Source organism: Lynx rufus, unplaced genomic scaffold (genome assembly GCF_022079265.1).
Source record: "Lynx rufus isolate CCGP_SWC_20201006 ecotype Redwood Valley unplaced genomic scaffold, mLynRuf1.p SCAF_2, whole genome shotgun sequence".
Classification (NCBI taxonomy): Eukaryota; Metazoa; Chordata; class Mammalia; order Carnivora; family Felidae; genus Lynx; species Lynx rufus.
Window position 1 is genome coordinate 211,238,807 of NW_025814834.1, and position 11,726 is coordinate 211,250,532.

Genomic DNA, 11,726 nt, shown 5'->3' on the forward strand with positions numbered 1-11,726 from the left:
CTCACGGCTCATGGGTTCGAGCCCCGCATCAGGCTCTGTGCTGACAGGTCGGAGCCTGGAGCCTGCTTCTGACGCTGTGTCTCCCTCTCTCTGTGCCCCTCCTCCGCTCGCGCTCTGTCTCTCTCTCGCTCTCTCTTCTCTCAAAAAGAAACATTATAAAAAAAAAAGTGGATTGGCTTCAGGAAGCGTTATCTGGTGGGAGAGTGGAGACACCAAGTGGAAAGCTGTAGCTGGCACGACAGTAACAACAGAGGGAGGCAGTGGGGGTCTTGTAAGCAGGGAACCACCAGGACTGAGCAAAGCATTGGGCAGAGAGCAGGATCAAGAAGGAGGTGGAAAGTTGCTGAGCCACTGGCCACCTGAGGTGCCATCAGACCATACAGGTGGGGAGTCAGAAAATGGGCAAGTGGGGGGCGCCTGGGTGGTTCAGTCGGTTGAGCATCCAACTTCGGCTCAGGTCATGATCTCGCGGTCTGTGAGTTCGAGCCCCGCGTCGGGCTCTGTGCTGACGGCTCGGAGCCTGGAGCACGTTTTGGATTCTGTGTTTCCCTCTCTCTGCCCCTCCCCCACTCATGCTCTGTCTCTCTCTGTCTCAGAAGTAAATAAACATTAAAAAAAAATTTAAAAAGGGGCGCCTGGGTGGCTCAGTCGGTTAAGCATCCGACTTCGGCTCAGGTCACGATCTCGTGGTCCGTGAGTTCGAGCCCCGCGTCAGGCTCTGGGCTGATGGTTCAGAGCCTGGAGCCTGCTTCTGATTCTGTGTCTCCCTCTCTCTCTGACCCTCCCCCATTCATGCTCTGTCTCTCTCTGTCTCAAAAATAAATAAAATGTTAAAAAAAATTAAAAAAAAAATTAAAAAAAAAAAGAAAGAAAACGATACAACCAGGACAAACACTATGGGAGAAATGGTGGTAGAATCTGTCCATAGGGGTGGTAAGGGAGGGTCGCTTTTTTTTCTGGAAAACGGCAGGGACCTGTTCTGCAGCCCTCTTGCGACACTGAACACCCAGGATTGACCATTAGGAAACTTTGCCCCCATCGTGCAGAGTGGAGGCTGGGCGGTGTGGGTTTAAGGCGTGACGTACATGTAAAGGTTACCATTGAAAATTTTTTCTTTTTAACATTTATTCATTTTTGAGAGACAGAGAGAGAGAGTATGAGCAGGGGAGGGGCAGAGAGGGAGGGAGACACAGAATCCGAGGCAGGCTCCAGGCTCCAAGCTGTCAGCTCACAGCCACATGCGGGGCTTGAACTCACGACCTGAGAGGTCATGACCTGAGCTGAAGTCCAACGCTCAACCGACTGAGCCATGCAGGCGCCCCATGGAGGTTACCGTTTAAAGCCAATGCCGGCCTCTTCCATTCAATTTCAACTTCCAGAGATTAAAAATGTATACCACCACCCACGGCTCACATAACTTCATGACAAGTCACTTTTTCTTTCCCTGGTGGTCCCCGCCCCCCCCCCAAATAAAGAGGACTGGAGATTAGGGGGCCCCCTGGCAGTGTGACCTTCACCAAGCTGGTCTCTAAGGCCTTTTTAAAAAAAAGGTTATTTAGAAAGACTCTACGCCCTGGGGCGCCTGGGCGGCTCAGTTGCACAGGCCTCTTGATCTCCTCTCAGTCCTGATCTCACAGGTCAGGTGTTCAAGCCCAGCCTGCGGCTCAGCTCTGATGGTGCAGAGTCTGCTTAGGATTCGTTCTCTCCCTCTCGCTCTGGTTCTCTGCCCCTCCCCTGCGCATGCTCTCTCTCTTTCTCTCAAAATAAATAAACTTAAACAAGAGACTCTGCTTCCCGGGAATCTTACCCCAGACATTTCGTAACACATTGTTTAAAAAAAAATGCATTTCCAATTTCTCTTCCTTAGAGAAAGTTTTCTTTCCCCCCTTTAACTCTTTCTGCTTTTAAAAAATATTACTCTGAAAGGGAGAAGCAGGCGCCAAGGGCTTGCTTTTGCGGGGCGCAGACCCCAGGGACAGTGCGGTGGCCGCGGGGTGGGGGCGGGGGCGTCCCCCGGGGCCCGGTTCTATTTACCGAGGGAGCCGGAGGCCGAAGTCCGGAGAGGGGGCGGGGAGAGCGCGGCCCCTCGCCCGCCCTTGATCCCCAGGCCGCCGGCCCTTTGAGCACAGTCGGCCGTTCGGGCCGCTGCGGGGACCGGCGAGTGACATGCTGCGGCGGCTGGCGTCCCGCTGCGCCCGGAGCCTGGGGGCCCGCGGGGGCGCGCGTCCTGCCGCGGGGCTCCGCCACCTGGGCCGCAGCCCCCGCCGCCGGGCCTCCGATGCTCCCCGGAACCAGCCCCCCAGCTCCGAGGTCGTGGCCCGGCCGGTGGGCGTCTGCTCCATGATGCGGCTGCCGCTGCAGGCCTCCCCCCAGGGGCTGGACGCCGCCTTCGTCGGGGTGCCCCTGGACATTGGGACCTCCAACCGGCCCGGGGCGAGGTAAGGCCCGCAGGACTGGGGGACACGTGGCCGGACCACCCGATGGCCACTGGGCGCGAAAGCCCCACGGACGACGCCTCCCCTCAGCCAGGGTGGGGGCTCCAGAACGCCCCTAATCGACTGACCGTTGGTTTCCCCCCTCCCTCATCACACAATGCGATGGCACCTGATCTAGATGGCACCCGATCAAGAATTGCTCAAATACGAGGCTTTTATTTTTTTTAAGGTTAAAAAAATATGTATTATTTTTTAAATTCTTAATTTTTTTAAACATTTACTCGTTTTTGAGAGAGAACGGGAGACAGAGCATGAGTGGGGAAGGGACACACACACACACACACACACACACACACAGAATCAGAATCAGGCTCCAGGCCCTGAGCTGTCAGCACAGAGCCCCACGCGGGGCTCGAACTCACGACCGCCAGATCATGACCTGAGCCAAAGTCCGACGTTTAACAGACTGAGCCAACCAGGCGCCCCTAAAAATTATTTTTAAATAACCTCTACACCCAGCGTGGGGCTGGAATTTACAACCCCAAGAAAAGGGTGGTAAACTCTATCGACTGAGCCAGGCAGGCGCCCCAAGGCATTTTTTCCCTAAGATCATGGCAGAGGAAGCGAAGTCTGTTTTCCTAAATAGTGAGCATCAACTATGTCTGATTGGGCTCAGCCACTTTACAGATGTAAATACTGTATAGACGAATAATCTGAAGTAGAAATGCCACCATTTATTAAATGTCTACTAAATGCAAGGCGCTTTGCATAGATGACCTCACTTCATTCCTATAACATCCCAGGAAGGTAAATGTTTTACAGATTAGGAAACTGAGGCTCACGGAGATGAAGAAGTTATCTAATGCCATTTAGTAAATTGGTGATGGGTGGGCTTCCAAGTCTGTGCCTTTAATCTGTTCAGTATACAGCCTGGGTTTTAGTGATTCTCAACCAGGGATGATTTTGACCCCAGGGGACATTTGGTGGTGTCCTTGGAGGACTTTTTGGTTATCACAACTTGCTCCTGGCATCTAATCGGTTACAGACAGACCAGGGGAACTGTCTCACAATGTACCACATGGCCCCCCACATCAAAGATTCATCCAGCCCCAAATATCAGCAGTGCAGAGGCTGAGAAACCCCGGCCGAGGTAGGACCTCTGACTTTTCAGGGATGGCTCACAGGATGACTCTTCCTCCTCCAGATTTGGACCCCGGCGGATCAGGGAAGAATCCGTGATGCTTCGGACAACCAACCCTAGCACGGGGGCCCTCCCCTTCCAGACCCTCTCGGTTGCAGATCTAGGTGATGTGAATGTCAATCTTTACAACCTTCAGGACAGCTGCCGTCTAATTCGAGAGGCCTATCAGAAAATCGTAGCAGCTGGCTGTATTCCTCTGACCTTGGGTAATAACATCTACGAGGGCAAGTGCAGTTCTCTGCACGGAGGGTTTATTTATCACGGGCAAGCCGCGGTGAATATGGAGACGGTATAGGAAAGAGAATTTGTAATCCTTTTTGTTTGTTTATTTATTTTGAGTGGGGAAGGGGTAGAGAGAGAGGGAGAGAGAGAATCCCAAGCAGGCTCCATACTCAGTGCAGAACCTGATGCTGGGCTGGATCCCACGACCGCGAGATCGTGACCTGAGCCGACCTGAGCCACGATCGAGTTCGACGCTCAACCAACTAACCCACCCAGGCGCCCCTCTAATTAATGTTTCTTCTCCCCTGGGGAGAGGATATTTACATTTTTGGATTGGTACGATTGACAGGGATGGACTAGGGTGAGGCAAATGCATTCACTTTAATGTTTATTTATTTTTGAGAGAGAGAGACAGAGCGTGAGGGGAGGGGGGGGGCAGAGGGAGAGGGAGACAGAATCCAAAGCAGGCTCCAGGCTCTAAGCTGTCAGCACACAGGCAAGGCATTTGCTTTAGTGCAAAATTTAAGGGGGGAGAGGGGGAGGTGCCAAAAAGTCAACAATAAATATGACTGACTTTTCCCTTTTGCCTGAGGCTCCTATAGGGCTCAGAATAGCAGTGTTACTGATCCTATCTTTCTTTAAAATTTATCATGGATTTTTTTGGGGGTACTGATTTTGAATTTTAAAAGTATTACATTAAACTAGTATTTATCTTAATTACTGAGGTTTTTTTGTTTTGTTTTGTTTTTGGTGTCCCTTAAATTTTGCATCCCAGCAAGTGCCTCTACGCACTTCACCTTTGTCACCTCCTTCCTCCATTCCAGGCCCGGGGGAAGGCTCGCAACAGGGGCTCAATTGTGACTTCCTAACTATTTCAAGAACCTGCTTTTATATGACTTTGAGAGAGAGGTGCGAAGGGGCATTTTCCTCCAAGCCAGGGTCTCTGTCCACCTATGGAGCAGTTTTCCTCTTATCCCCCCACCCCTCCCACCCTTCCATTTCTCTTTCTCTTCCAGTTCACAAAGAGTTAAAATGACACAGACCTTTTTCCAAATATCCAAATGTATTTTTGCCAAAAGCGTGGGCCCAGCCTGCAGAACATCGTGCGTGGTGTGGAGTGTGGTTTCTGGAGGGACACAGTTTGAAATCTCAGCTGTACCTCTCCCTGGCTCCCCCTGCGTCAGGGAAAATGGGAATCATAGCACCTACCTCACTGTGTTGTGTGAGGGCCACATAATGAAAGCGCACATAAAGTGCCCCGCATCCTGACTGGCATATTTTGAGCTTCTGTAAATGTGGCTACTGTTGTTTTTAATGGTCATCCATCGTAATACTTCTTTACTGAGCTGGCCAGTGCAGTGCCCATTAGCCACCTGTGGTTATTGAAACTGAAATTAATTTTCAGTTGGTTTAGTGGCTGACTCTCAATTTCGGTTCAGGGCATGATCTCCCGGTTCGTGAGTTCGAGCCCCGCATCGGGCTCTGCACTGACCGTAAGGAGCCTGCTTGGGATTCTCCCTCTCTCCCTCTCTCCCTGCCCCTTCCCTGCTCGTGCTGTTTTTTCCTCCCAAAATAAATACACTTAAAAAAATAAAATTAAAAGTAATTAAAATAAAATAAAAAATTCAGCTCCTCCGTGGCATGAGCTGCGTTCCAGTGGCCACATGTGGGGAGTGGCCACCACGGTGGCCAGTGCAGCTAGGGAACATGCCCATCATTGCAGAAAGAAAGCTCTACTAAGCTTTAATTTGTTTCCTCTTTTTAAATTTTATTTATTTGTTTTGAGAGAGAGAGCCAACAGGGGCAGAGAGAGAGGGAGAGAGAGAATCCCAAGCAGGCTCCACGCTGTCAGCAGAGCGCTCGACGCAGGGCTCGATCCCACGCACCGTGAGATCATGACCGGAGCCAAAGTCGGATGCTTAACCAACTGAGCCACCCAGGTGCCCGTTTCCTCTTTTGGATGACAATGTAATCCCGAGTATCCCGTGGCCATTTTCCCACCACTGAACGAGATCTCATTTTAGCTGAGTATGTTATAGTTCTTCAGTCCAATCAAAAGGGTGGCACCGTTGGGCGATTTGAGGATTGCTCTGTAAAATACACGCCCCCCCCCCCATCTTATCCACATGTCAGATGTTTTCTTTTTCCTCTTTGCAGGTGGAGATCACACAATCACATATCCTATATTGCAAGCGATGGCCAAAAAGTAAGTCCCAGGCGTCTGGTTCCACACAGGGTTTCAAACTTCAGGGGCTAGGGAATGAATTGTTTGCGACTCCCTGGCATCGAGTGACCTCTGCTGGCTCAGGTTATTTGGGGTGATAGGAAATTCCCGGCTGAGTTGCTTCTGTGGATCAAAATTAAGGTCGGGCGAGCTCCAGGTGTCTCTGTCAGTCACCAGCTGGGAGCCAAGACGAGTTATTTTTAACACTTCTGGCCACCCTGGCTTGCCCTACATCGGCTCTGGTGAATGCATGCTCAGCCTGTGCCTCTGTTTTGGGAAGATGAGCCCCTCGTGAAATATACAACCCCAGTTAACTTCCGTTTCTGTTTTGCTTCAAAGGCCAAACGCACAATGATGTTGCTTGCCGGGGAGGGGCCCCGTTTCTTCCCGAAAGGGCCCCTTCCCCAGAGAACGAGAAAATGGATATTCTAGTAATGGAAGTCTACCAGGGACGAACTAACTTTGGTTAATTAGCTTGAAAAAGAGGCAGAAGGGCCAAGGCGGTGGCGGCTCCAGTATCCATATGAGGGAAAGACACGTGGGCAGCCTTCTGGTTGGTGGTGGGTGGGCTCAAGTCTTTTCTGGAGGCTGGGCTTGCCCAGCATCGATTTAGACGATATGTTTCTTTGGGGCGGCCGGCAGGGTTGATGGAGATTATGGAGAGGGAGCTGGGTTTGAAGCTGCTTCTTGGTGCCCCGGTTGTAGACAGGCTCTGATTAGTTCAGCCAAGCTCACCTGAGCCCCCATCCTTCCTTCTCATCCTCCTGGGCCTCTCCGTCTCCAAGTGAAGAAAATTCGTGGTGCTAGGTAGTGGGTAGGTAAGCTTCAGTACCTGTCTGTTCTCTGCCTGCCTTTCTCCGAGTTTATCGCTCTGAGATGCTAAACGATTTGCAGACGGAAACCAGTTGCAAGGCCGGTAATTGATGGCAGGTCTCCGCTCCGTGGCCATGAACTGTGAAGTTTGGAAGTTCGGTGGCCTAGGGGGTGGCTGTGCTCAGGCCCCAGGAGGAGGTCTGGCCTCTGAGCTGTGTGTTGTCATCAGGCATGGCCCCGTGGGGCTGCTGCACGTGGATGCCCACACGGACACGGCTGACAAGGCCCTCGGAGAGAAGGTCTATCACGGGACGCCCTTCCGCCGGTGCGTGGACGAGGGACTCCTGGACCGTAAGCGTGTGGTGCAGATCGGCATCCGGGGCTCTGCCATGACCCTGGATCCCTACAGATACAGCTGGAGCCAGGTGACAAAGCAAACGCCCCTCCCTCTGTCCCCAGTCTGCAAAGTGCCCTTCTGTCCGGTGCCCCCTCAGTGGTAGCTGTAGATTCAACAGGGGCTTCAGTGACCAAATTCAGAAAACGGGACGGAAGGCCGAGTGTCCATCGAGAGGGTCACGTGGAGCCGAGAGGAGCGAGGCTGTTAGTTCGTGAGGCAAAGGAGGCCTCTCGTCGCTGGGGTGGGGAGGCGGGCGGAAACACACCCGTCCCTGGGCCGTCGCTGGCTTGGAAAAGAGCCGGGGAGGCCCAAAGCCAAGGCGAGCGGCCACCTTTTCAGTTCTTGTCCTCTTCCCCACCAGGCAGAGTGGCTCCTAGGTGGACACGTGTGACAAGATCCCAACAGGAAAGACCCAAGTCCCCTGCTTTTATTTTTTTTTATTTTTTTTTATTTTTTAAAAAAATTTTTTTTTTTTTTTACGTTTATTTATTTTTGAGACAGAGAGAGACAGAGCATGAACAGGGGAGGGGCAGAGAGAGAGGGAGACACAGAATCGGAAGCAGGCTCCAGGCTCCGAGCCGTCAGCGCAGAGCCCGACGCGGGGCTCGAACTTACGGACCGCGAGATCGTGACCTGAGCTGAAGTCGGACGCTCAACCGACTGAGCCACCCAGGCGCCCCAGTCCCCTGCTTTTAGAATGTGCCAAGGCTAGTCTTGGAGGAGGTGCTACCACGAGCTGACCCGAGTTTCTCCCTCCCGTCCTAGCCAAGCTGCTCTCTGATCCCGTCCCCCTGGGGCAGCTTCGACTTCCTACCTGCTTCTTCACCAGCCGTCGTTCCTCCCTTCCTCACCAGTCAAACGGGGACGACCGTTCGGTCCTCGTGAAGATTGGGGGTCACGTGTGAAGCGTCCACAAGCACTTGGCGTGGGGTTGGCACAGGAGAAATGCCCCGTAAGTGCTGCCATGCAGAAGCCTCGACCTCCTGCTCTTTACTTCCTGCCTCCTCAGGGCTTCCGGCTGGTCCTGGCTGAAGACTGCTGGATGAAGTCCCTGGTTCCTCTGATGGGGGAAGTGAGGCAGCAGATGGGAGGCAAACCCATGTACATCAGCTTTGACATTGACGGCTTGGATCCCGCCTATGCCCCGGGGACAGGGACGCCCGAAATTGCTGGTCTCACCCCTAGTCAGGTAAGGAGGTTTCACCAATGATAGTTCCTGGGGGTGAGGATTCTTAGCCAGTGCCACCCCCCCCCCGCCACACCCCTACCCCCCACTTTCCTGGGACGTGTAGTGAGTCTTCAGGATCAGGATAGGATTTTAAAAGCAGAGCACTTGGCCTTTTACTCTGCTCAGGGCTGACCACAGGTTGAACACTCTTCTGGCCTGAGGAGTGGACTGATTTTGGCAAAAGCCCTCATTTCTTCTCTGGGACATAACTGTCTGTTATTTGAGCTTTGTGCCTCTGATCACCTGTAGTTGGTTCATGGGGACAGTTTGCAGCATCCCCTCTTAAAAACACTGAACTTACCTTTTGGGGGTTAAATTTAAAAAGTGCTCACTATGGGACTACCTACCAAGGTAGTTCAAGAGTTTTAGAAACATCCAAATAAAGCTCTCTCTTTTCCTTTTTTTGAGAGAGAGAGAGAGAGAGAGAGCGAGTGCACATGAGCAGGGAGGGGCAGAGGGAGAGGGAGAGAGAATCTCAAGCAGGTGACGTGCCCAGTGTGGACCCTGACATGCGGACCCTCATGATTGTGAGATCATGGCCAGAGCCAAAATCAAGAGTTGGATGTTCAACCAACTGAGCCACCCAGGTGGCCCCCAAATAAAGATCTCTTAAGGTGTGCTGAGTATAAATTAATGCAGGAGGCAGAATTGGAGTGTGGTTATAACTGGAAGGTAAGCTTCAGGAGGGTAGGGCTTTTATTTTACCAGTCCACCCCTCAGTCTAGAACAGTGCCTGACTTAAAGGGTAGGAACTCAAAGGCACCTGAGTAAATAAATGAAGGCCACTTACACCTATCAGTGATCTTATCTCCTCTAAGAAAGGGGCATGTTAGCAACTACCTCTTCCAAGCCATTCTCCATCAGTTCCCCTCGGAGAGATTTCTAAGACACAATGCCCATTCCATAGTTTATCATTCTTCTGGGCTTTTCACCGGCACAATGGAAACTCTTTGAGATGACGTGACTTCTTCCTACCATCCCCCCTCACTTATCTTGTCTTCTGGCCACATCCAGCTACCGGTATTTCTTTCCATCTCGGGGTCTTTGCGTGTGTCTTTCTGCCCAGGCTGCCCTATCCCTAATCTGCTTGGTCAATTCCTTGAACTAAGTGTTTCCACCTTGGGGAGGGCTTCCCCCAGCTCTTTGGGTGGTTTTTGTATTATACTTTGCTACACTTGTGTTTTTTGTTGTTTTTTTTTTAAAGTAATCTCTGCACCCAACACGGGGCTCGAACTCACAACCCTGAGATCAAGAGCTGCATGCTCTACTGACCGAGCCAGCCAGGGACCCCTACGCTTGCTTTTCTTGAAGCCTTTCATGCATGACATTGAAATGACTGGTTTGCTTGTGTCCATCATCACACGATGGACCCCCTCGGGAGCAGGGGCTGTGTGTTGGCCATTTGTGTCTACGTGATGCCCAGCAGTGTGCCTGGCAGTCGATAAACGTTTATCGAGCGGAAGCAACAGCTCCAAGTCCAAGGGTGGGCATGCATTGGGAGAGATCCACTGAGATCTCTGTAGTTGCTTTTCCCGGTCAATGGTGACTGCTGTGGACAACTCAGGCTTGGTCTTGGACAGGCGCTGGAAATCATCCGGGGTTGTCAAGGCCTGAACGTGGTGGGCTGTGATCTTGTGGAAGTGTCACCGCCTTATGATCCTTCTGGTGAGTAAGCGACAGTACTGTGATCCGTAAGCAGCTGCGAGTTTAAATTCTATTAATCTGCTTAGTAAGTAGAAGATGGCTGCGTCCTTTTGTATAACTTGGGAACCTGCTGCGCGTGTTTTGCAGTGAAGAAAATAAACCTATTGCTCCACACCTTACAGACGTGAGCTAATTAACTCGAACACACACCCCTGGGAGGTGGCTCTTACTAGCTTGCCCTCCCGTCAGCAGAAGGAAAACCAGCCCGCAGGAGCAGTGGTAAGGTAATTGGTAGTAGGATAGCACAGCCCCCCCTCCTCCTTTGCTGTTTCATGGAGAAGTGAATTGTCGCGGCCTAAGTGATGTTTATTAATATTAAAAAAGTGGGCAGTTAGCTGGTTTAGGAGAGATATTCAAAGCAGAGGCCGCCCCAACAATTTCAATTTAGAGAACTTACAGACTGAGGCCTGTTAGCTTCGGAGGAGGGTAGGTGATAAATACAATACACACCATTATTATGGGCTTTCCTTTGGGGTGGGAGTCTGTTTGTAAACAAAGAGCCTTCTGGTTCAGCGGAAAGCGTGTCCACAGGGTGGCTGGGCAGAAGAGGGAATCTGCAAAGGCAGCACGAAGGCAAGCGAGAGGCTCGGCCCGCTGGCTCGGTGTTCACCTTTGGTTTTTTATCTTTGTAGGAAACACGGCCCTCCTGGCGGCTAACCTGCTGTTTGAGATGCTGTGTGTGCTCCCCAAAGTGACAGTCGTCTGAACCTCGTGCTCTTCCTGATAAATCAGCAGCTTGTGTCGATGACAGGTTCTCAGGAATTTATGTGCAAGAGGCCCGAGTACTCAAGAGTTTACGCCAGTAAAACCTTCTGCTAGAGTGTCACCGGAGGCTGTAAAATCAGGGCATTCAGTAGAAGTCTGATTCAACAGCTAATATTTCTAAGGAGTCTGAATTAAAGAGAAGCACGTGTGTTGTTACAAGGGACAGAGTTTAGGATTATCTAAAAACTGGAGAAATGAAATAAAAAAAAAAAACCCATAGGACAGAATCCCGTATAAACATCTCCTATGTCTCCAGTTTCTCTTCCTTTACACTATGGCTCCTCCTGAGGAACTCAGGGCTGCGTCTGGGTTTTAGGCCATTTGTGAACATAAACAAATAGTTTGAAAGTAACATGCAGACTCTCACAAAGAAACTGCCCACCCAACAGCCCAGGAGGGCGCATGGAATGTCTTTTCAACCAGACAGCGGGTGGCCTCCAAAGTGCCCTTGGTGACACTTCCTTAACCTACTCCCTGCCTCAGTTTCGCATCATCTGCTCTTTGCGCTGGCCCACCCTCTAGGATAGCAGCTCCTGAGATCTGCACTGAAGATTCAGGCATGTGTTTGAGTTACACGCAAATTCAATTTTGTTGAGAATGGGTCCACGATCAAATCCTCCTCTTCCTGATGCAAGGGCGACGCGTCATCGTCACACATTAAAATAGTTTATTTCTGTTTCCAGTCTGTAATATTCTTAAAACAAAAATAACATCAGCTTCAGTGCCTGTTCACAATA

General features: G+C 51.3%; 2 protein-coding genes across 2 annotated transcripts in view; one reads left to right on the forward strand and one right to left on the reverse strand.

The window, feature by feature from the left end:
- The first annotated feature begins 2,166 nt into the window (after positions 1-2,166).
- Positions 2,167-10,930, forward strand: AGMAT (agmatinase). Its single transcript, XM_047082873.1, has 7 exons — positions 2,167-2,438; positions 3,640-3,842; positions 6,016-6,064; positions 7,125-7,320; positions 8,302-8,481; positions 10,101-10,185; positions 10,857-10,930. Exons 1-7 carry the CDS (start codon positions 2,167-2,169, stop codon positions 10,928-10,930), a joined length of 1,059 nt encoding a protein of 352 aa, XP_046938829.1.
- Positions 10,510-11,726, reverse strand: part of DNAJC16 (DnaJ heat shock protein family (Hsp40) member C16) — a 45,689-nt gene continuing 44,472 nt past the window's right edge. The window contains exon 17 of the transcript XR_006962648.1: positions 10,510-11,683. The gene's annotated coding sequence lies outside the window, so the exon portion shown is untranslated. The remainder of the gene's footprint in view (positions 11,684-11,726) is intronic.

What these genes read in the sequence shown, in the direction of transcription:
- AGMAT (XM_047082873.1), top strand. Translation starts at nt 2,167, where the DNA reads ATGCTGCGGCGGCTGGCGTCCCGCTGCGCCCGGAGCCTGGGGGCCCGC. An exon ending in TCCAACCGGCCCGGGGCGAG is followed by an intron (nt 2,439 to 3,639) that starts GTAAGGCCCGCA and finishes TTCCTCCTCCAG; the next exon opens with ATTTGGACCCCGGCGGATCA. An exon ending in CTGTATTCCTCTGACCTTGG is followed by an intron (nt 3,843 to 6,015) that starts GTAATAACATCT and finishes TCCTCTTTGCAG; the next exon opens with GTGGAGATCACACAATCACA.